The sequence below is a fragment of the Macrobrachium nipponense genome, chromosome 20 (genome assembly GCF_015104395.2).
Source record: "Macrobrachium nipponense isolate FS-2020 chromosome 20, ASM1510439v2, whole genome shotgun sequence".
NCBI lineage: Eukaryota > Metazoa > Arthropoda > Malacostraca > Decapoda > Palaemonidae > Macrobrachium > Macrobrachium nipponense.
The window spans coordinates 44981717-45002681 of record NC_061089.1 but is presented as its reverse complement, the minus strand read 5'-3'; the positions used below and the strand labels follow the sequence as shown (position 1 = coordinate 45002681).

Below are 20965 nucleotides of genomic sequence, written 5' to 3'. Positions count from 1 at the left end.
AAAGCCTAAGGGATCCATTCTGCTTCCTGACAGTAACAATTGTTGAGGCATAATCTGAGAATTCTACTCTTTCTATAATCTTATTTTTTCAAGCTCTTGCAGCGCACTCCCAACCTCATTGCGTAACGTCAGTGGCACCGGGCGGACCTTCTGAAAAACAGGAACATGACCAACTTTAGGATACAATCGGGCTTGACAGTTCTTGATAGGTTTCAAACTATCTACAAAATCTTTTATATTCAACTGATGGACATTAATTATATTGCACTTATCTATCAAATTCCTACCGATCAAGTTATTTTGGGAATTCAACTTCTGAATGATTTTGCTGTTTGTATCGAAAATTTGAAACTTTGACCTTCCCAAATACTTTAATTGGCACTTGGTTATAACCCTGCAATTTAGTTCTACAGTTCAGTAATGTACAATTTAACTTCTTAAAATCATCATATTTTAATGTGGAAATAGCTGAACTGGTGTCATTTTCAAATAAAAATGGCTTATGATTCAATTGACAACTAACAATATAAGTTGAACAGAGCTCTTGTTTACTATACATTTCAAATGAAGTGACTCTTCATCATTGGATTCCTCTACTTGGATTATAACTTCGTTCTTCTTCTTTAAGTGGGGTTTTGTCGTTGGCGGCGCTCTTGTGAAAATTAACCTGAAGCTGCTGTACAAGTCTACGAAGACAATTGTCATAACTTGATACTTTCGCTGGCTTAAGGTGGATTAAATACACACTTCGTGTAAAGTACTCACAGCTTTATTGTTCCTTCACTCTGTTACAGGTGGTATAACTTATGACTTAGGCATAGCATTACTCTCCTGATGCTAGCTGCCATTTTTCGGATCTTGTTTACATGCTTACTTCTTTTTGACCGGGTCCCGCCAGCATTGCAAAGTAGAAAAATAGTAATGTATTTCTATATCAGGGTTGTAACAGTAGCTATATGCAGTATGTATGCTATATTTTTTAGAGAGAGAGAGAGAGAGAGAGAGAGAGAGAGAGAGAGAGAGAGAGAGAGAGAGAGATTCATTAGACAAAAGGGTAAATAAGGAAAAATCCCCGAATTTATTGCCATAGATGCGAAGTAAACTGTAACCCGCACGAGAGCGAGAGAGAGATGAGGAGCAGGACAAAAAAAGAATACGGCACTGCAAAAAATCCCTCTAATGGTCTTACAAAACTTGAGATGAGAGAGAGAGAGAGAGAGAGAGAGAGAGATTTCAGTAATTTGTAACACCAAGAGACAAGACATAATTAAAAATCTTTCAGAATCATTCCTGCTATATTTTGGTAAATCAAAATATCTCTCGTGGAATATAGAAAATCAACGAAAAATCGAGAGCGAAAGAGGAGTGTATATGAACTGGATACTTCAGATATGGATTTCAGTTTGAAGAGAATGTGGCCTTACCTGGCCTTGTCAGCTGTTGTTGGGACGTTGTTGTCCAGATGTTGTTCGAAATACGGAAGATCAGTCATCTTGTTTGCTGTAGCTGCCTATTCGCTGGTGAAATTTCTCTCCTGACTGATGATGATGGAGCTGAACAGGCCAAGGAAAAGGAACTGAACGAGAGAATTGCGGCCTTGCAAGACGCCATCCAGAGCCAGAGAGAGCAGCGGGTGAACTTGGACAGGACAATTCTTCAGCTGCAACAGAGGCTCGACTACTATGAAGGCGGGCGGAAAGGAAGAACGCACTCGTGCCAACCAGATCACTCAGGAGGTGTTGCAACAGCAAGCCTGGCAAGACAAGGCCCCCTCGCTCGAAGCTGGAACGATAAAGAGAAGAGGGAGAAATGCCAGCTGGAAGACAAGATCCTCAAGATGGTAGAAAAAAATCAGCAGCTGAAGGACAACGCGAAAGAAATCGGGCAGAAAACGATGGCCTATGTGAGAGGATAAAGGATGTGATTGCACAGTTGGCAGAGGCAAACTGCCTGCTTGGGAGACTCGAGAAACTCCTACGACAGAAGAAGAAAGACCTGCAGCTAAAGATGGAATAAGCGGCGCGGATGGCGAGGCTCATCCAAGAACAAAAAGACGCGACCGAAAAGCGGGAATCCGAGAGGAAAGACCTCGAGTTGAGGTTCCAGTGCATTCAGAGGGAAGTGAAAGACCTCTGGAAGGAAAAGTGTGGACTCCAGTGTAAAGTTAAGGCGGCGAAACTCAAGAGGAACGAGCTGGCATTGCCTTCTAGAGGAAGGAAATCGTCGCCTGGAGTCGCTGGAGAGGATGGCCTGTGTCCAGGGCAAACGGAACAACCACCTGGAAGATGAGGTTCGATAGCTGCAAGGAGCAAAGGAGAAATTTGTGTGCGACCTGAATAACCTCCATGAGAAATAATGACGCATAGAGGGGGACAACTGGAGACTGCAGAAGCAGCTGCCCATCTTCAAGGAATGGCACGATACAGACGGATCAGATGAGAAAATTTTGTTGTATGGAAACTTTGATGTTTATTTTGTAATGAGTTTGCTTTGTTAATCCTTGAAGGAAATTGAACTATAACGGAAATGACATGTTAAAATGTTTTATTAGTTTTATTGATTCCTGGAAGGAAAGGGAAAGGGGAGGATTATAAAAATGGTGAAGAAAATGAAGGGATTTGTGGAGGTGCCGGGAGAAGAACCAAGCTTCAGAAAAGCCCCTGGAGAATTGAGAGCATTGAGTAGGATTTGTGGAGGTGCCAGGAGAAGCAGAGGATTCAGTAGGATTTGCAGAGTACCAGTACAAGAACTAAAGGATCCAGAGAAGCCCCAGGAGAATAGTATAGGTGTTGCTCTCAACAGGGACTGACGGGTGAGGCCTGCCATGGAACCGGGGATGGGCGGGCGATGTCCGCCACGTGTTCTGGGGCGGGTGGGCCGGGCCCGACGCGGATCTCGGGACGGGCAGGCAACTTCCGCCACATGGCCCGGGGAGGGTGGGCAAGGCCAACAGCGGGTCCCAGGTCGGGCGAGCCACGTCCACCATGTGTCCAGGGGCGGTCGGGCTGGGCCAGCCGCGGGTCCCGGGATGGGAGGGTGACATCCGTCACGTGTCCCAGGCCGGGCCCACCGCTGGTGTCCCGGGATGGGCGGGCAACGTCCGCCACGTGTCCCGGGGTGGTGGGGGCTGGGCCCGCTGCAGGTGCCGGGATGGGCAGGCGATGTCGGCCACGTGTCCCGGGACGGGTGGGCCGGTGCCAGACAGGCAGGCAATGTCCACCATGTGTCCCGGGACGGGCGGGCTGGGCATGCCACAGGTCCCGGGACGGGCGGAAGATGTCTGTCACGTGTCCCAGGACGGGCGGCGATGCCTGCCATGTGTTCCGGAACGGGCGGGCGATGTCTTCCGCGGGTCCCAGGACGTACGGGTGATGTCTGCCATGTGTCCCGAGATGGGTGGGCAGGGCCCGCCAAATGTCCCAGAAGGGCAGGCCAAGCCCGCCTTGGGTCCCAGGACGCGATGTCCGCCATGTGTACCAGGACAGCCGGGCCAGGCCCGCCCCGGGTCAAGGGAAGGGCGGGCAATGTATGCCACGTGTCCCAGACGGCTGGGCCGGGCCCGCCCCGGGTCCCGGGACGAGCGGGCAATGTCCGCCACATGTCCCGTCTAGGACATGTGTCGGGCCCGGCCCGCCCATCCCGGGCGATGTCCACCACAGGATCCGGGACGGGCAGCCTAACTCTCCAAGGACCCATGGCGGGCCCAGGCCGCCCATCCCATGACCCGTGGCAGGCCTGGTCCACCTGTGCCGGGACACATGGTGCGCCCAGCCTGCTCATTCCAGAACCCATGGTGGACATCGCACAGGATGGGTGGGTCGGGCCCGCAACATGTCCCAGGACAGGCAGGCTAAGCCTGCCACGGGTCCTGGGACGGGTGGGCGATGTCGGCCATGTGTTCCGGTACGGTTGGGCCAGGCCCGCCATGGGTGCCAGGATGGGCGTGCTGTCCCCGCCATGGGTCCTGGGACATCCGCCATGTGTCCTGGGGCGGGCGGGCTGGGCTGGCGGCGGGTCCCGGGATGGGTGGTCTGGGCCTGCCATGGGTCCTGGGACAGTCAGGCCGGGCAAGTTCGGGGACCCGTGGTGCGCCCAGCACGCCCGTCCCGGAACCTGTGGTGTACATCGCCCAGGATGGGTGGGCAGGGCCCGCCACATATCCCGGGATGGGCGGGCCAATCCTGCCACGGGTCCTGGGACTGGTGGGAGATGTCGGCCACGTGTCCCGGGCAGGGGGGTCCGGGTCAACCTCGGGTCCCGGGACAGGGGGCAACGTCCGCCACACATCCCTGGACGGGCGGGCTGGGGCCGCCGCAGGTCCTGGGACGGGGGCGACGTCCCCAAAGTGTCCTGGGGCGGGGGTGGCCGCAGGTCCCAGGATGGGGGTGTGACGTCCGCCACGTGTCCCAGGACTGGCGGGCTGGGCCCGCCGCGGGTTCTGGGACGGGAATGCGACATCCGCGATGTGTCCTGGGAAGGGCGGGTCGGGCCCGCCGCGGGTCCCAGGACAAGCAGGCGATGTCCACCTCGTGTCCCGGGACGGGCAGGTGACGTCCGTCATGTGTCCCAGGATGGGCGAGCAGGTCCCGCCGCACAGGCAGGCGATATCCGCCATGTGTCCTGGGACGGCCGGGCCGGGCCTGCAGCAGGTCCCGGGACGGGCGGGCGATGTTTGCCACGTGTCCTGGGATGGGCGGGCCAGGCTTGCCGCAGGTCCCGGGACGGGGGAGCGACGTCCACCATGTGTCCTGTGGCGGGCAGGCCAGGCCCGCCACGGGTCCCGGGACCGGTGGGACAGACAGGCGACGTCCGCCTCGTCTCCCGGAATGGGCTGACCAGACCCGCTGCCTGTCCAGCGACCCGCGGCGGGCCCAGCCCGCCAGTCATGGGACAAGTGGTGGGCATCTCCCGCCGTTGTCACGGGACGGGTAGGCAGGGTTCGGCGTGGGTCCCAGGAGGGGCAGTCAACGTCTGCCTTGTGTCCCAGGATGGGCGGGAGATGCCAGCCACGTTTCCCGGGACAGGTGGGCCAGGCAAGCTGAGGGTGCAGGGACAGGTGGCCGATGTCTGCCACGTGTCCCGGGACGAGCGGGTCGGGCCCACCGCCGGTGCAAGGACAGGCAGGCAATGTCTGCCATCTGTCCCGGGATGGGTGGGAGTTGTCTGCCATGTGTCCCGGGACGGGCAGACTGGGGCTGCCTCGGGTCACAGGAAGGACAGGCAATGTTCCCCATGTGTCTCGGGACGGACAGGCCAAGCCCGCCGTGGATCCCGGGACGGGTAAGCAATGTCCGCCTGTACCGAAACGGGCAGGATGGGGACGCCCCGGGTCGCAGGAAGGGTGGGCAATGTCTGCCACATATCCCGGGATGGCCGGGCCGGGCCCACTCCGGGTCCCGGGACGAGCATCCAATGTCCGCCACATGTCCAGGGATAGGGGCGGACCTGGCCCGGCCGGTCCAGGTACAAATGGAGGATAATGCCTACCCGTCCCCGGACCTGAGGCAGGCTTGGCCTGCCCATCTGGGACATGTGGCCAGCCTGGTCTGGCCAGCCAGGCCCGGCCGTCCTGGGCGATGTCCACCATGGGTTCCGGGGACAGGGGGGCTGGGCGCACCACAGGTCCAGGGACTGGCCCGCCCGTGCCGGGACATGTGGTGCATCCAGCCCAACCGTCCTGGGACAGGTGGGCAATGTTGGCCACATGTCCCAGCATGGTCGGGCCGGGCCCGCTACAGATGGAAGGACGGGCATGCAGTTCCAGCCATGGGTCCTGGGACATCCGACATGTGTCCTGGGGCAAGTGGGCCGGGCTGGCCGCGGGTCCTGGAACGGGCGGGTGACATCCGCTACATGTCCCGGGGACCAGGGGCCGGGCGCACCACGGGTCCAAGGACTGGCCCGCCCATGCCGGGACACGTGGTGCGCCCAGTCCAACCGTCCTGGGACGGGTGGGCGATGTCGGCCACGTGTCCCAGCATGGTTGGGCTGGGCCCGCTACAGATGCCAGGACGGGCGTGCTGTTCCAGACATGGGTCCTGAGACATCCAACATGTGTCCTGGGGCGGGCGGGCCAGGCTGGCTGCGGGTCCCGAAACGGGCGGGTCCCGGGATGTGGGAGTGACGTCCACCACGTGTCCCGGGATGGGCGGGCTGGGCCTGCCTCGTGTACCGGGACGGGGGGATTGACATCTGCCACGTGTCCCGGGACCTGCGGCCTGCCCGGCCCCCTGCCCTGGGACAGGCAGGCAACATCCGCCTCATGTCCCAGGACGGGTATGCGATGTCCGCCATGTGTACCGGGACGGCCTGGTTGGGCTTGCCGCGGTTCCGGGATGGGCAGGCAATGTCCGCCATGTGTCCCGGGACGGCCGGGCTGGGCCCACCACAGGTACCAGGATGGGCAAGCGATGTCCGCCATGTGTCCCAGTATGGGCGAGCCAGACCAGCCACGGGTCACAGAACGGGCGGTCTGATCCGGCCATGGGTCCTGGGATAGGGAGGCCGGGCCCATCCCAGGACCCGTGGTGGGCCCGCCCCGCCAGTCCCGGAATCCATGGTGCACCAGGCGGGCCGGGACCGCCACATGTCCCTGGATGGGCAGGCCAAGCCTGCCACGGGTCCTAAGAAGGGTGGGCAATGTCAGTCACGTGTCCCGGCACGGTCGGGCCGGACCCACTACGGGTCCCAGGACGGGCGTGCTGTCCCTTCCCACGGGTCCCAGGATGGCCGTGCTGGGCCCTGCCACTCTTCCCGGGACTGGTGGGCGATATCCGCCACGTGTCTGGGGATGGGCGGTCCGGGCCCTCCACGAGTCCCGTGACAAGCGGACGATGTCCACCACGTGTCCCATGACAGGAGGGCCGTACCCACCACGGGCCCTGGGACAGGCAGGTGATGTCCGCCACGGGTCCTGGGACGGGTGGGCCGGGCCTCCCATGGGTCACGGGACACGTGGTGATGTACGTCATGGGTCCCGGAACACGTAGCGCTGTCCGCCATGTGTCCTGGGACAGGTGGCCCTGGCCCGCCATGGGTCCTGAGAAAGGCGGGCGGGCACCCTGGCCCACCAAGGACCCGGGACGGGCTTGCCACAGCTCTTGGAAAAGGCTTGCCACGGCTCTCGGGACGGGCGGGGCAGACTCGCCACAGGTCTCGGGACGGGCAGGCGAAGTTCACCAAGGGTCCCAGAACGGGCAGGCGATTTCCACCAAGTTTCCTGGGATAGCGGGAGATTTCTGCAACAGGTCCCATGATGGGTTGGCAATGTCCGCCACGTGTCCCTGGACAGGCGGGCCTGGCCCGCCACGGGTCCCAGGATGGGCGCACTGGGGCCCGCCACAATTCCCGGGACAGGTGGGCGATTTGCGCCACATGTCCCAGGACAGGTGGGTGATGTCCGCCATGTGTCTGAGGCCGGGCCCGCCATGTGTTCCGGGATGGGCAGGCTGGGCCCACCACATGTTACAGGACAGGCAGGCCTGGCCCGCCATGGGTCCCAGGACGGGTGGGCGATGTCTGCAACGGGTTCTTGGACAGGTGGGCCAGGCATGCCTTGTGTCCCGGGATGGGCAGGAGATGTCCGCCACGGGTCCCAGGACGGGTGGGCGATGTCCACTACGGGTACCAGGATGGGCGTGCTGGCCCCCCAAGTGTCCACGAACGGGAGGTCAATGTCTACCAAGGGTCGCATGACGGGCGTGCTGCAGCCTGCCATGCGTCTCTGGATGGGCAGGCGATGTCTGCCTTATGTCCCTGGACGGGCAGGCGATGTCTGCCTTATGTCCCAGGACGGGCGGGCTGGGCCTGCCGCGGGTCCCAGGACAGGGGGGTGACATCCGCCAAGTGTCCCGGGACAGGATGGTCAGGCCAGCCGCAGGTTCCTGGACAGGCAGGCAACGTCCGCCTCATGTCCCAGGACGGGTAGACGATGTCCGCCATGTGTACCGGAACGGCTGGGCTGGGCCCGCTGTGGTCCTGGGACGGGCAGGAAATGTCCGCCACGTGTCCCGGGACGGCCGGGCTGGGCCCACCACAGGTACCGGGATGGGCAGGCAATGTCCCGGGATGTGTGGGCTGGGCTCGCCACAGGTCACTGGACGGGTGGGCTGGTCCTGCCGCGGGTCCCGGGATGAGGGGGTGACATCTGCCACGTGTCCCGGGACGGGAGGTAAAGGTCCGCCAAGTGTCCTGGGATAGCGGGCGATTTCTGCAACAGGTCCCAGGATGGGTTGGCAATGTCCACCATGTGTCCCCGGACAGGCGGGCCTGGCCCGCCACAGGTCCCTGGATGGGCGGGCGATGTCCGCCACAATTCCCGGGACAGGTGGGCAATTTATGCCACATGTCCCAGGACAGGTGGGCGATGTCCGCCACGTGTCCGAGGCCGGGCCCGCCATGTGTCCTGGGATTGGTGGGCCGGGCCCGCCACGTGTCACTGGACGGGTGGCCCAGGGGTGCCACTGGTCCTGGGATGGGCAGGCGATGTCCACCACAGGTCCCAGGACTGGCGGGCGATGTCCGCCAAGTGTCCTGGGGCGGGCCTGCCACAGATACCTGGATGGGCGGGCGATGTCTGCCATGAGTCCCAGGACAGGTGGGTCATGTCTTCCAAGTGTCCCGTGACGGGCAGGTCGGGTCTGCCACTGGTCCCGTGACAGGCGGGCAATGTCCGCAACGTGTCCTTGGACAGGTGGGCTTGGCCCGCCATGGGTCACGGGACTGGCTGGCAATGTCCTCCACGTGTCGCAGGGCGGGCCCGCCATGTGTCCCGGGACGGGCAGGCAGGGCCCACCACGTGTTACAAGACAGGCAGGCCTGGCCCGCCACGGGTCCCAGGACGGGTGGGCGATGTCCGCAACGGGTTCTGGGACAGGTGGCCCAGGCATGCCGTGTGTCCCGGGATGGGCAGATGTCTGCCACGAGCCCCAGGACGGGTGGGCAATGTCCACTACGGGTCCCAGGATGGGCGTGCTGGCCCCACCAAGGGTCCACGAACGGGAGGTCGATGTCCACCACGAGTCGCAGGACGGGCGTGCTGCAACTGCCATGCGTCTCTGGATGGGCAGGCGATGTCTGCCTTATGTCCCTGGACGGGTAGACGATTTCCACCGTGTGTACTGGAACGGCCAGGCCAGGCCCGCTGTGGTCCTGGGACGGGCAGGCAATGTCCGCCACGTGTCCCGGGACGGCCAGGCTGGGCCCACCACAGGTACCAGGATGGGCAGGCGATGTCCCGGGATGTGCGGGCTGGGCCCACCCCGGGTCACTGGACGGGCGGGCTGGGCCTGCCGCGGGTCCCAGGACAGGGGGGTGACGTCTGCCACGTGTCCCGGGACAGGAGGTAAAGATCTGCCAAGTATCCTGGGATAGCGGGCGATTTCTGCAACAGGTCCCAGGATTGGCGGGCAATGTCCGCCACGTGTCCCTGGACAGGCGGGCCTGGCCCGCCACAGGTCCCTGGATGGGCGGGCGATGTCCACCACAGGTCCCAGGATGAGCGCACTGGGGCCCGCCACAATTCCCGGGACAGGTGGGCGATTTGCGCCACATGTCCCAGGACAGGTGGGCGATGTCCACCACGTGTCTGAGGCTGGGCTCGCCATGTGTCCTTGGATGGGTGGGCCGGGCCCGTCACGTGTCACTGGACGGGTGGGCCAGGGGTGCCACTGGTCCTGGGATGGGCAGGCGATGTCCACCACAGGTCCCAGGACAGGTGGTCGATGTCCGCCAAGTATCCCTGGGCAGGCCTGCCACAGATACCTGGATGGGCGGGCGATGTCTGCCATGAGTCCCAGGACAGGTGGGTAATGTCCATCAAGTGTCCCGTGACGGGCAGGCCGGGTCTGCCACTGGTCCCGGGACAGGCGGGCAATGTCCGCAACGTGTCCTTGGACAGGTGGGCTTGGCCCACCATAGGTCACAGGACGGGCCGGCAATGTCCTCCACATGTCGCAGGGTGGGCCCGCCATGTGTCCCGGGACGGGCAGACCACGTGTTACAGGATGGGCAGGCCTGGCCCGCCACGGGTCCCAAGACAGGTGGGCGATGTCCGCAACGGGTTCTGGGACAGGTGGGCCAGGCATGCCATGTGTCCCGGGATGGGCAGGAGATGTCCGCCATGGGTCCCAGGACAGGTGGGCGATGTCCACTACGGGTCCCAGGATGGGCGTGCTGGCGCCCCCAAGGGTCCACGAACGGAAGGTCGATGTCCACGGGTTGCAGGACGGGCGTGCTGCAGCCTGCCATGCGTCTCTGGACGGGCAGGCGATGTCAGCCTAATGTCCCTGGACGGGCAGGCGATGTCTGCCTTATGTCCCAGGACGGGCGGGCTGGGCCTGCCGCGGGTCCCAGGACGGGGGGGTGACGTCCACCAAGTGTCCCAGGACAGGCGGGTCGGTTCTGCCGCGGGTCCCTGGACAGGCAGACAACGTCCGCCTCATGTCCCAGAACGGGTAGACGATGCCCGCCGTGTGTACCGGAATGGCTGGGCCGGGCCCGCTGTGGTCCTGGGACGGGCAGGCAATGTCCGCCACGTGTCCCGGGACGGCTGGGCTGGGCCTACCACAGGTACCAGGATGGGCAGTCGATGTCCTGGGATGTGCGGGCTGGGCCTGCCACGGGTCACTGGATGGCCGGGCTGGGCCTGCCGCGGGTCCCTGGACAGGCAGGCGACGTCCACCTCATGTCCCAGGAAGGGTAGGCGATGTCCGCCATGTGTACCGTGATAGCCGGGCCGGGCCCCCCGCAGGTACTGGGAATGGCAGGCGATGTCCGCCACGTGTCCCGGTATGGGCGGGCCAGGCCAGCCACGGGTCACGGAACTGGCGGTCTGATCCCGCCATGGGTCCTGGGATAGGCAGGCCGGGCCCGTCCCAGGACCCGTGGTGGACCCGCCCCGCCAGTCCCTAAACTCATGGTGTACCGGGCAGGCCAGGACTGCCACATGTCCCTGGATGGAAGGGCCAAGCCTGCCACGGGTCTTAGGATGGGTGGGCAATGTCAGCTATGTGTCCCAGCACCATCGGGCCGGGCCCACTATAGGTCCCAAGACGGGCGTGCTGTCCCTGCCACGGGTCCTGGGACGGGTGTGCTGGCCCCACCACGGGTCCAAGAATGTGAGGGCAATATCCACCACTGGTACCAGGACGGCCGTGCTGGGCCCTGCCATGCTTCCCGAGACTGGCGGGCGATATCCGCCACGTGTCCTGGGATGGGCGGGCCGGGCCCTCCACGGGTCCCGTGACAAGCGGACGATGTCTGCCACGGGTCCTGTGATGGGCGGGCCGGGCCTGCCATGGGTCACGGGACACGTGGTAATGTACGTCATGGGTCCCGGAACACATGGCGTTGTCCGCCATGTGTCCTGGGACAGGTGGCCCTGGCCCGCCACGGGTCCTGAGACAGGCGGGTGGGCACCCTAGCCCACCAAGGGGTGCCAGGACGGGTGGGGCAAGCTTTCCATGGGTCCCGGGACGGGCGGGGTAGACTCGCCACAGGTCCCGGACCTGGCAGGCGAATTTCAGCACGGGTCCCAGAATGGGCGGGTGATTTCCACCAAGTGTCCCAAGACGGGAGGGAAAGGTCCGCCAAGTGTCCTGGGATGGGCGGGTGATTTCCGCAACGGGTCCCAGGATGGGCGGGTGATTTCAGCAACGGGTCCCACGATGGGCGGGCAATGTCCGCCACGTGTCCCTGGACAGGCGGGCCTGGCCCACCACAAGTCCCTGGATGGGCGGGCGATGTCCACCACGGGTCCCAGGACGAGCGCGCTGGGCCCACCACAATTCCCGGGACAGGTGGGTAATTTGCGCCACATATCCCAGGAAAGGTGGGCGATGTCCGCTAAGTGTCTTGGGGTGGGTGGGAAATGTCTGACAAGTTTCCCGTGATGGGTGGGCCGGGCCTCCCACTGGTCCCAGGACAGGCAGGCAGTGTTCACAACGTGTCCTTGGACAGGTGGGCTTGTCCTGCCATGGGTCCCGGGACGGGCGGGCAATTTCCACCACATGTCCGAGGCTGGGCCCACCATGTGTCACGGGATGGGCAGGGCAGGGGCGCCACTGGCCCTGGGATGGCGGGCGATGTCCCCGGCCACAGGTCCCAGGACAGGCGGGCGATGTCCGCCAAGTGTCCCGGGACGGGCGGGAAAGGTCCGCCAAGTGTCCTGGGATGGGCAGGCAATTTCCTCATCAGGTCCCAGGATGGGCGGGCGATGTCCGCCACATGTCCCTGGACGGGCAGGGCGATGTCCGCCACATGTCCCTGGACGGGCAGGGCGAGCCCGCCACAGATACCTGGATGGGCAGGCGATGTCTGCCATGAGTCCCAGGACAGGTGGGGATTGGGGATGTCCGCCAAGTGTCCTGTGACGGGCGGGCTGGGTCTGCCACTGGTCCCAGGACAGGCAGGCAATGTCCGCAACATGTCCTTGGATAGGTGGGCTTGGCCTGCCATGTGTCCTAGGAAGGGCAGGCTGGGCCCGCCACGGGTCCCAGGACGGGTGGGCGATGTCCACAACGGGTTCTGGGACGGGTGGGCCGGGCATGCCATGTGTCTCGGTATGGTCGGGAGATGTCCGCCATGGGTCCCAGGACGGGTGGGCGATGTCCACTACGGGTACCAGGATGGGTGGGCCATGTCCACTACGGGTACCAGGATGGGCGTGCTGGCCCTGCCAAGGGTCCACGATCGGGAGGGTGATGTCCACCACGGGTCCTAGGACGGGCGTGCTGCAGCCTGCCATCCGTCTCTGGAATGGTGGGCGATGTCCGCCATGTGTCCCGGGATTGGCGGGCCGGGCCCGCCACGTGTCTGGGGACGGGCGGGCAATGTCAGCCACTTGTCCTGGGACAGGCGGGCCGGGCGCCATGTGTCCCGTGACGTGCGGCCCTTGCCCACTATGGGTCCTGGCACGGGCAGGCGATATCCGCCACGTTTCCTGTGACGGGCCTGGCATGGGTCGCGGGATGGGTGGGCGATGTACGCCACGTATCCTGGGACGGGTGGGCCGGGCTTTCTGCAGGTCCTGGGACAGGGATGGAGGGTAACGTCTGTCACATGTCCCGGGGGATAGGTGATGTCCGCCTCGTGTCCTGGGATGGGCAGGCAAGGCCCACTGCCCGTCCCGCAACCTGCGGCGGTACCTGCCCGCCAGTCACGGGACACGTGGCGGACATCGCCTGCCCTTGCAGTGGGCCTGGGCTGTCCCGGGACAGGCGGGCAGGGTCCGTCGCGGGTCCCGGTATGGGAAGGCGCCATCTGCTTTGTGTTCCAGGATGGACAGGTGATGTTCACCACGTGTCCTGGTTCAGGAGGGCCGGGCCTGCCATGGGTGTCGGGACAGGCGGGCAATGTCTGCCACGTGTCTTGAGATGGGCGGGCTAGCACCGCCAGTGCCAGGACAGGTGGGCGATGTCTGCCACGTGCCCTGGGACGGGTGAACCGGGCCCGCCGCGGGTCCCAGGACAGACGGGCGATGTCCGCCATGTGTTTTGGGATGGGCGGGCTGGGCCAACCGCGGGGGCTGTGACGGGCGGGCAATGTCCGCCATGTGTCCCGGGACAGGCAGGTTGAGCCCACCGCGGGTGCCATGACGGGGGGGCTGGGACGGCCAGGCCGGGCCCGCTGCAGGTCCCGGGATGGGTGGGCGCTGTCCGCCACGTGTCCCGGCACGGGTGGGCCAGGCCCGCCACGGGTTACAGGACGGGCAGGCTTGGCCCACCATGGGTCCTGGGACAGGCAGGCCAGGCCCGTCCCAGGACCCATGGTGTGCCCGGCCCTCCTGTCCCGGAACTTGTGGTGGACATCGCCCGCTACATGTCCTGGTACGGGTGGGCCAAGCTTGCCACAAGTCCTGGGACGGGTGGGTGATGTCAGCCACGTGTCCTGGTACGGTCTGGCCAGGCCTGCTACGGGTCCTAGGACGGGCATGCTGACCCCGCCATGGGTCCTGGGACAGGTGTGCTGGCCCCACCATGGGTTCAGGAACGGGAGGGCAATATCCACCACTGGTCCAGGGACGGGCGTGCTGGGCCATGCCACGCTTCCCGGGACTGTGGTTGGGTGTCCCGGGCCCTCCACGGGTCCCGGGACGAGCGGGCGATGTCCACCACTTGTCTCAGGACAGGCGGGCTGGGCCCGCCACGTGTCCCATGACGGGAGGGTTGTGCCCACCACAGGTCCTGGGACGGGCAGGTGCTGTCCGCTACGGGTCCTGGGACAGGCGGGCCGGGCCCGCCATCGGTCACGGGACACGTGGCGATGTACATCATGGGTCCCGGAACACTTAGCGTTGTCCTCCATGTGTCCTGGGACAGGCGGCCCTGGCCCACCACGGGTCCTAAGATGGGCGGGTAGCACCCTGGCCCACCAAGGGCCCCGGGACGGGCGGGGCATGCTTGCCACGGGTCCAAGGACGGGTGGGGTGGGCTCGCCATGGGTCCCAGGACGGGTAGGCAATTTCCACCAAGTGTCCTGGGAAGGGCAGGAAAGGTCATTTCTGCAACAGTCCCGGGATGGCCGTGCTGAGCCCAACCCACAAGTCCCGGGAGAGGTGGTCGATGTCTCCCATGGGTCGTGATGGGTGGGCCAGACCCGCTACGAATCCTGGGGGGGGGGGGCGGGGGGGGGGGTGCAATCGATGTCTGCTACGGGTCCCGGCCCCGGGGACAGGGGAGCCTGGCCCTGCCATGCATCCCGGGACAGGCTGGCAATATCTACCACATATGCGAGGATGGGCAGACCAGGCCAGCCATGTGTTTGGCTTGCAATATGTGCCATGTGTCCTGGGATGGTCGGGCTGGGCCAGCCACTGGTCCCGGGACGGACGGATGATGTTCGCTACGGGTCCCGGGACGGGCTGGCAATGTCTGCCATGGGTTCCGTGATTGTTGGGCGATTTCTGCAATGGGTCCCAGGATGGGCAGGCGATGTACACCATGGGTCACGAGATGGGTGGGCAATGTCCCACCTCTGTCCCGGGAAGGGCAAGCCAGGGCCTGTGATGGGTCACGGGACAAGTGGGCGATGTCCACCATGTGTCCCGGGACTGGGGGCCCCTGACCTGCCCTTCCTAGGACGGGCATTCAAGGTCTGCCACGGGTCCCAGGACAGGTGGGCAAGGTCCGCCATGGGTCCTGGGACAGGTGGGCGAGGCCCGTCATGGGTCCTAGGACGGGCGGGCGATATCCGCCACGGGTTTTAGGACAGGTGGGCCATGCCCACATCGGGTCCTGGGACAGATGGGCGATGTCCGCCACGGGTCCCGGGACAGGTGGGCGAGGCTGCAATGGGTCCAGGGATGAGTGGGCCAGGTCTACCACGTGTCCCAAGACAAGTGGGTGAGGGCCACCACATGTCCCGCCGGGACAGGTGGGTCACGAGTCTTGGGACGGGCAGGAAACGCATCCTGGGAAGGGCGGGTGAGGCCCACCACTGGTGTCAGGACGGTCGGGCGAGGCCCAATACGGGTTACGGGACGGTCTGGTGAGGCCTGCCACAGGTGCCGGGATGGGTAGGTTAGGCCTTGCGTGGGTGCTGGGACAGGCGGGTGAGGCCTTTCACGGGTGCCGGGACGGGTGAGGCCCGCCACTGGTGCCGGGGTGGGCTGGTGGGGCCCGCCATGGATGCTGGGATTGGAGGACGAGTCCTGCCGCGGGTGCTGGGACGGGTGGGCGAGGCCTGCCATGGTTGCCAGGACGGTCGTGTGAGGCCCGCTACGGGTGCCGGGATGGATGGGCGAGGCCCGTCACAGGTCCCGGGAAGAGTGGGTGAGGAGACTAGGTCAGGTTGCCAGATGTGGGGCCCTCTACAGGAAGGAGACTGGGTCCGGCCGCCGGGGGTGGGGACCCTGGTGGCGAGGTGACCAGGTCAGGCCAACAGGTGTTGGGCCCCCAGCCGGGTGGTGACCAGGTCACAACGCCATGGGTGGGTCCTTTGTTGGGGAGGAGACTGGGTGGGTCCTCCACCGGGAAGCGAACAGGTTAGGCCGCCTGGGATGGATCCCCCGGCGGTGAGGCGACCAGGTCGGGCCGCCATTGGTTGGACCCCTGTTGGGGAGGTGACCAGATTAAAATGCCATTGGTGGGGCCCTTGGCCGGGAGGAGATTCGGTCTGGCCGCCAGGGGTTGGGCTTCCAGCGGGAAGTAAATGGGTTGGGCTGCCAGGAGTGGGGCCCCCCCATTGGGAGGCGACTGGGTATTGCCGCCAGGGTTGAGGACCCTTGTGGGGAGGACACCGGTTTGGTTCCCTTGAATGGGGCCCCTGGTGGGGAGGTGACTGGGTCAGGCTACCTGGCGTGGGGCCCCTGCCCAGCTGGAAAAAAAAAAAAAAAAGTAATTATTCAGACCTAGCCAATTTTGCTCTAGCTGCTCTTTGCTTGCCGCACTCTAATGCTGAATGTGATCGAGTGTTCATAAAGTTACCCTCTTTAAAACTAAACAAAGAAACAGACTGAAAACAAGGACAGTTAATGGGGCTCTTCTCTCTGCTAGTTGCATCAAAGGTTCAGGAGAGTCATGTGTTCATTTTACTTCTGCAAATGATATGTTTTCCAGAATAAATAATCATGCACAGTTATTCTAGAACATCAGGTAACATGAATTTGATTTGGAAGAAGATTCTTAAAGATATACTTTACAATTATTATTGTTATTAATTTCTTTATCATGGGATAGGTATCGGTACCAGTCATGTTTAATTATATATATTGATTTTAAATTACTACTCAGTGATGCTATTTTGATTTTCGGTGTTTTTGGGTGTTTAAAGACATGTATGAGTGGGCCTATCAACTCACATATCTTCGTGTTAATTCGTTATCAGTTTAGTTTACATTATGGAAAGAAGTGACGTTCTAAGCTGTATACTTTTTTTTTTACCACACTGTTAATACAGTATAGTAATAATTTGTTCATAACAATTGTTCATAACATTAAATAATTATTCATAATTCCAATTTCTTCGTTTTGTAGAGAGAAATGTTTCATTTGTATTTTTTCTTAATTATGTAAATTGCAAGATATTAATGACTACAAAGAAATCATACATATATTCATTTTTTTGACAAATTATAAAAAGGTGTTCAATATCAGAAACAGTGTAAGATAATAATTACGATAAAATCTACAATTTTGTACGATATTTTTTACTGAAAACCCCATAATTTTGAGGAGCCAGTACGATAATTCCAATCCGAGAGTGTGTCGGTGTGACGACACAAGGACGTTACGGATCGGCACTCGGCAGTCGGCCGCACTAAACCGGCGACCGCTCAGAAAGGTACGAAAAAAAAAAAAAAGTTAGTACCTCAAGCTAGAAAAGGAGTTTGTTTGGTTCGTTTCGCTGGCTGTCTGAAAGAAGCCTGTCTGATCTCCCTGCTTTGGTGTTTATGTTGAAATGAAATAGGACTACAACCTGCTGATGCAGGATATTTTATCAATTATCCCAAACCGAAGTGCATTTAATAACCGGTGAGTACCCATGTCTTGATGCGTAGCTGTTTAGCCATTTTCTAGTTGCCTGATTAGTGTTTGTCTGTCCTTGCCTAGTATAAGGCATAAACAACATGGTTTAATGCTGTGATAACCCATAGCCTAGTGCTAGGCAACACGTTGATTGTGACAGCCCAACGTTATTATGATTTTTATGTAAATTTCGGAGAGCAACAGGTTACGTAGCCTAATTCGAATTACTATACTCTGTTTTTTTTTCATCTGTCCATCCGCCTGTGGTGTTTCCGTATGGTAACACTGCGTCCCGGGCTTTAGATAGTTACATTCAACAATAATAATGATATCCTAATTTTCGAATATTAACGGTGTACTTCGCATACAGTAAATTATTAAAACACTTTTCAGTTGCCAATGTACACCCAGATATCCTTTTATTTACCGAAAACTTACACATACCGTAACTATTTAAAGCCCGGGACGCAGTGTTACCATACAAAAACACCACAGGCGGATGGACAGATGGAAAAAGAGTATAGGTATTGCCATCAACATGAGTAGCTTAGTACACTTTGTCAAACGGCCACTTAGTCTACTTGTGACGAAAAGCAAGTCTTAGAAAAATTGCTCTTATTTGTTAAAATGTTTCACCAGAGCACACTATTATTAGCACTACTATAACGCACGGAAATCTGAAATTTACGTGGCCATGCATGCATGCATAAACAATATAATATATATATATATATATATATATATATATATATATATATTATATAATGCTAATATAGACGAACGCCCATTCAAGGGAACAGGTTCATATTAATGAACTCGTTCCTCTTCTCACTCGACCAGGCCACTGGTTCCATTCTATTAATAAACCGAAGTCAGGCCAGTACCTAAGTGAAGGCTGTCTAGGTGATTGTAATTATTTTGACTCTTCAATGGCTGTATGACATAGCTAGTAGTCCAGGCATTTTACAGTTTTTTTGGGGACAAAAATGGCACAGAAGACATCTTTCCTGATTCCTTTACAGGCAAGCAATACTAACAACATATTAAAAGTCCCAGTCTGAGAAAATGTGGGAAAGCAATGAAAATTCACTTTTTCGATTTCACTCATTTCAGGCCATAATATAGTTTTAGCACTATGGTTTCTGTTATGCACTTAGCAGTATGCTTTCTATTATGTACTTCCCAATGCATAGTATTATAATCAAAATATGATCTTATCCCATTTGTTGCTGCAAGTGATGCCACATCCAATCTAGATGTACTCTGGCAAACATCACTACTATTCAGTTCATATCAACCTTCATGGGCAGCACTGCAATTCTTGCATGATGAAGTACATCCTGTAAATTCCTCCACCGTATTCGTGCCATTAATTGATATGAGTTCTAGTGACACAACATGCATATTCAGTACACTATGCTACATTACAGAACATGTTAAGCGTCATTGTTACACCAGTCATTTACATTGACCAGCCGTTTATACTTCAAAGACCTCGGTATCATTTATGCACAGCCAGTAGGCAGCCCATTAAAGAATGTAGTCCTTCGACTTGGTGGACTCCACACCATTATGAGTTTCTTAGAGAGCATTGGCCATCAGATGGCTGGTGCAGGCTTAAGTGAGATACTGCAGCTGATATATGCTCCTCAAGCTGTTGGCCATATGCTAAGTGGCAAAGCCATTTCCAGAGCAATATGAGCCCATCTGTTATTGTATGCTGCACTCCCCTGTCGCGGGGGGATTTTCCCTCGCCATTACATTAAGATACGAGATTAAGAATACTATTGGTATACATATACACTGTTGTCAATCTTCTTGCCTGGAGACAGGGGTCGGAGAGTGGTACTGTGTCAAAGTTGACATGGTGGGTATGAAGACTAATGACCTTTACGCTGCCTGGGAATTAGGGTAGGCCTGTCCTACCTGCTATTACATGATATTCCTTGTGTGTATGGGTCTTATTACCGATATCTTCCCACTGGGAGGCAAATGAAGTGCTGATTTCCATTTAAGGGGTATTGAAGAAAATTCCTGGTACTCAGTTTTTCTTTATTACTCATGACATCATGTCAAATTTCTCCCAGGCCTAGTCTCCTGGACTTGGTTAATTTACCTAGTCTTCAGAACTGTACTAGATCCCTGGACTAGACCCCTGGAAATATTCATTTTATTTAATTTTCTTTTTCCAGAAAACAATACAAATGAGCAGTTAAAAAAAATAACTCTTTATATTGAGATACCTCAGAAAAAATACATCAACTACATATGGGAATTGCTTTTCCTTCATAACAGGATACCTAAGTATCAAACGTGGAGCAGCCCTTGAATCAATCAATTTACAGTAAGGTGTAAATCATTTGATACCCTACTCCACACAGTTAGTAGGTGTAAATCATTTGATACCCTGCTCCACACAATACTAGATGTTTGTGCACAATATATGTCAATGGGTAAGGCTACCTGAAAGATTTCAGAGAAAAACTTAAACTAAAATGAGGTAAAATTAGGCTAAGGTGCTTTTCAACAGGATATAGTCTAGCTTAGGCCTCTTCAGAAATCGTTAAGGATAGCCTATGCAAAGTTTACATGGCTGATTTTTTACTAGGTTACAATAGGCCACAAAGTTAGGTTAGTTTAATGAGGGTACAGGCTAAGTTCCATGTAATTCAGTTTTCCATGAACTTATACAGTATACACATATAGCCTAAATATATTTACCAAAAAGTCATAATTCCTCATTCAAACAGGATTAGTCTAAGGTAGGCCTTCTTAAATTACTGTATAGCCTAGTCTAAGATCATGATCGGCAGTGGAAATTTCCATGAGAGAGGTAGGGGTAACCCCAAGATGCTCTGTAGGATAGCCATGTTGTGGTACCCTTTGACACTGGTATTTGCAAAAACTTTATACAAACAAAACACTTATAACTAGGGCTACTTTTTTTTTAACATTTTACAACCCTATCGAACGCTAAGTTACAACTCAAACTAACACAGCAAAATTTCATGACAACTAATGAATGTGAAGTATCTTTCACGACAATGAAAATTTCCCTTGTTAAGGTGTTGCAACATGTTTGACTGGACAGGCAACTCTGCACTTGAATTCTTGTCTGCTACTGTTCTTTCATGATAGTGATCTGTTCCAACTAATGAACTAATGGTAATATCACGACTTTAAAACCTTACCTTGCAAGGGATAGATACTACTAATTTTTATTGATAATTTGGTAAAACAGCCCAAAAATGAAAGGGTGGACTGTTTGACATCCTCACACTCGAGAGCATTCGTGATTCTTACATGTCTTGCTAGTGTTACCAAAATGCAGATGAAAGATTCAGGGCAGCGCTCCCATACTCAAATTGAAAGGAAAACAAAACAAGGGACTGGCCACACTGCCACACTCGTGTCCACAACAAAAACGAAAACACTTCGCAGTTCCAATCACTTTCACAACAGCAGTGTAAAGATATTAGAGGAGGATGATGAATCAATTC

At 58.0% G+C, this 20965-nt stretch overlaps 3 protein-coding genes and 1 long non-coding RNA gene across 5 annotated transcripts in view; 1 reads left to right on the top strand and 3 right to left on the bottom strand.

Moving 5' to 3' along the window:
* Positions 1-3850: 3850 nt before the first annotated feature.
* Positions 3851-5716, bottom strand: LOC135220070 (basic proline-rich protein-like). Its single transcript, XM_064257397.1, has one exon. It carries the CDS (start codon positions 5714-5716, stop codon positions 3851-3853), a length of 1866 nt encoding a protein of 621 aa, XP_064113467.1.
* Positions 5717-7907: 2191 nt separating this feature from the next.
* On the bottom strand, positions 7908-9050 carry LOC135220058 (basic proline-rich protein-like). Its single transcript, XM_064257390.1, has one exon. The coding sequence runs from the start codon at positions 9048-9050 to the stop codon at positions 7908-7910; it is 1143 nt and encodes a 380-aa protein (XP_064113460.1).
* Positions 9051-12034: 2984 nt separating this feature from the next.
* LOC135220047 (proline-rich protein 36-like) lies at positions 12035-12871 on the bottom strand. Its single transcript, XM_064257380.1, has one exon. The coding sequence runs from the start codon at positions 12869-12871 to the stop codon at positions 12035-12037; it is 837 nt and encodes a 278-aa protein (XP_064113450.1).
* A 4448-nt stretch (positions 12872-17319) lies between these two features.
* The window catches only part of LOC135225355 (uncharacterized), a 101037-nt gene continuing 97391 nt past the window's right edge, over positions 17320-20965 (top strand). For both annotated transcript variants that reach the window (XR_010316941.1, XR_010316940.1), the window contains exon 1: positions 17320-17471. This is a non-coding gene — a long non-coding RNA (uncharacterized LOC135225355). The remainder of the gene's footprint in view (positions 17472-20965) is intronic.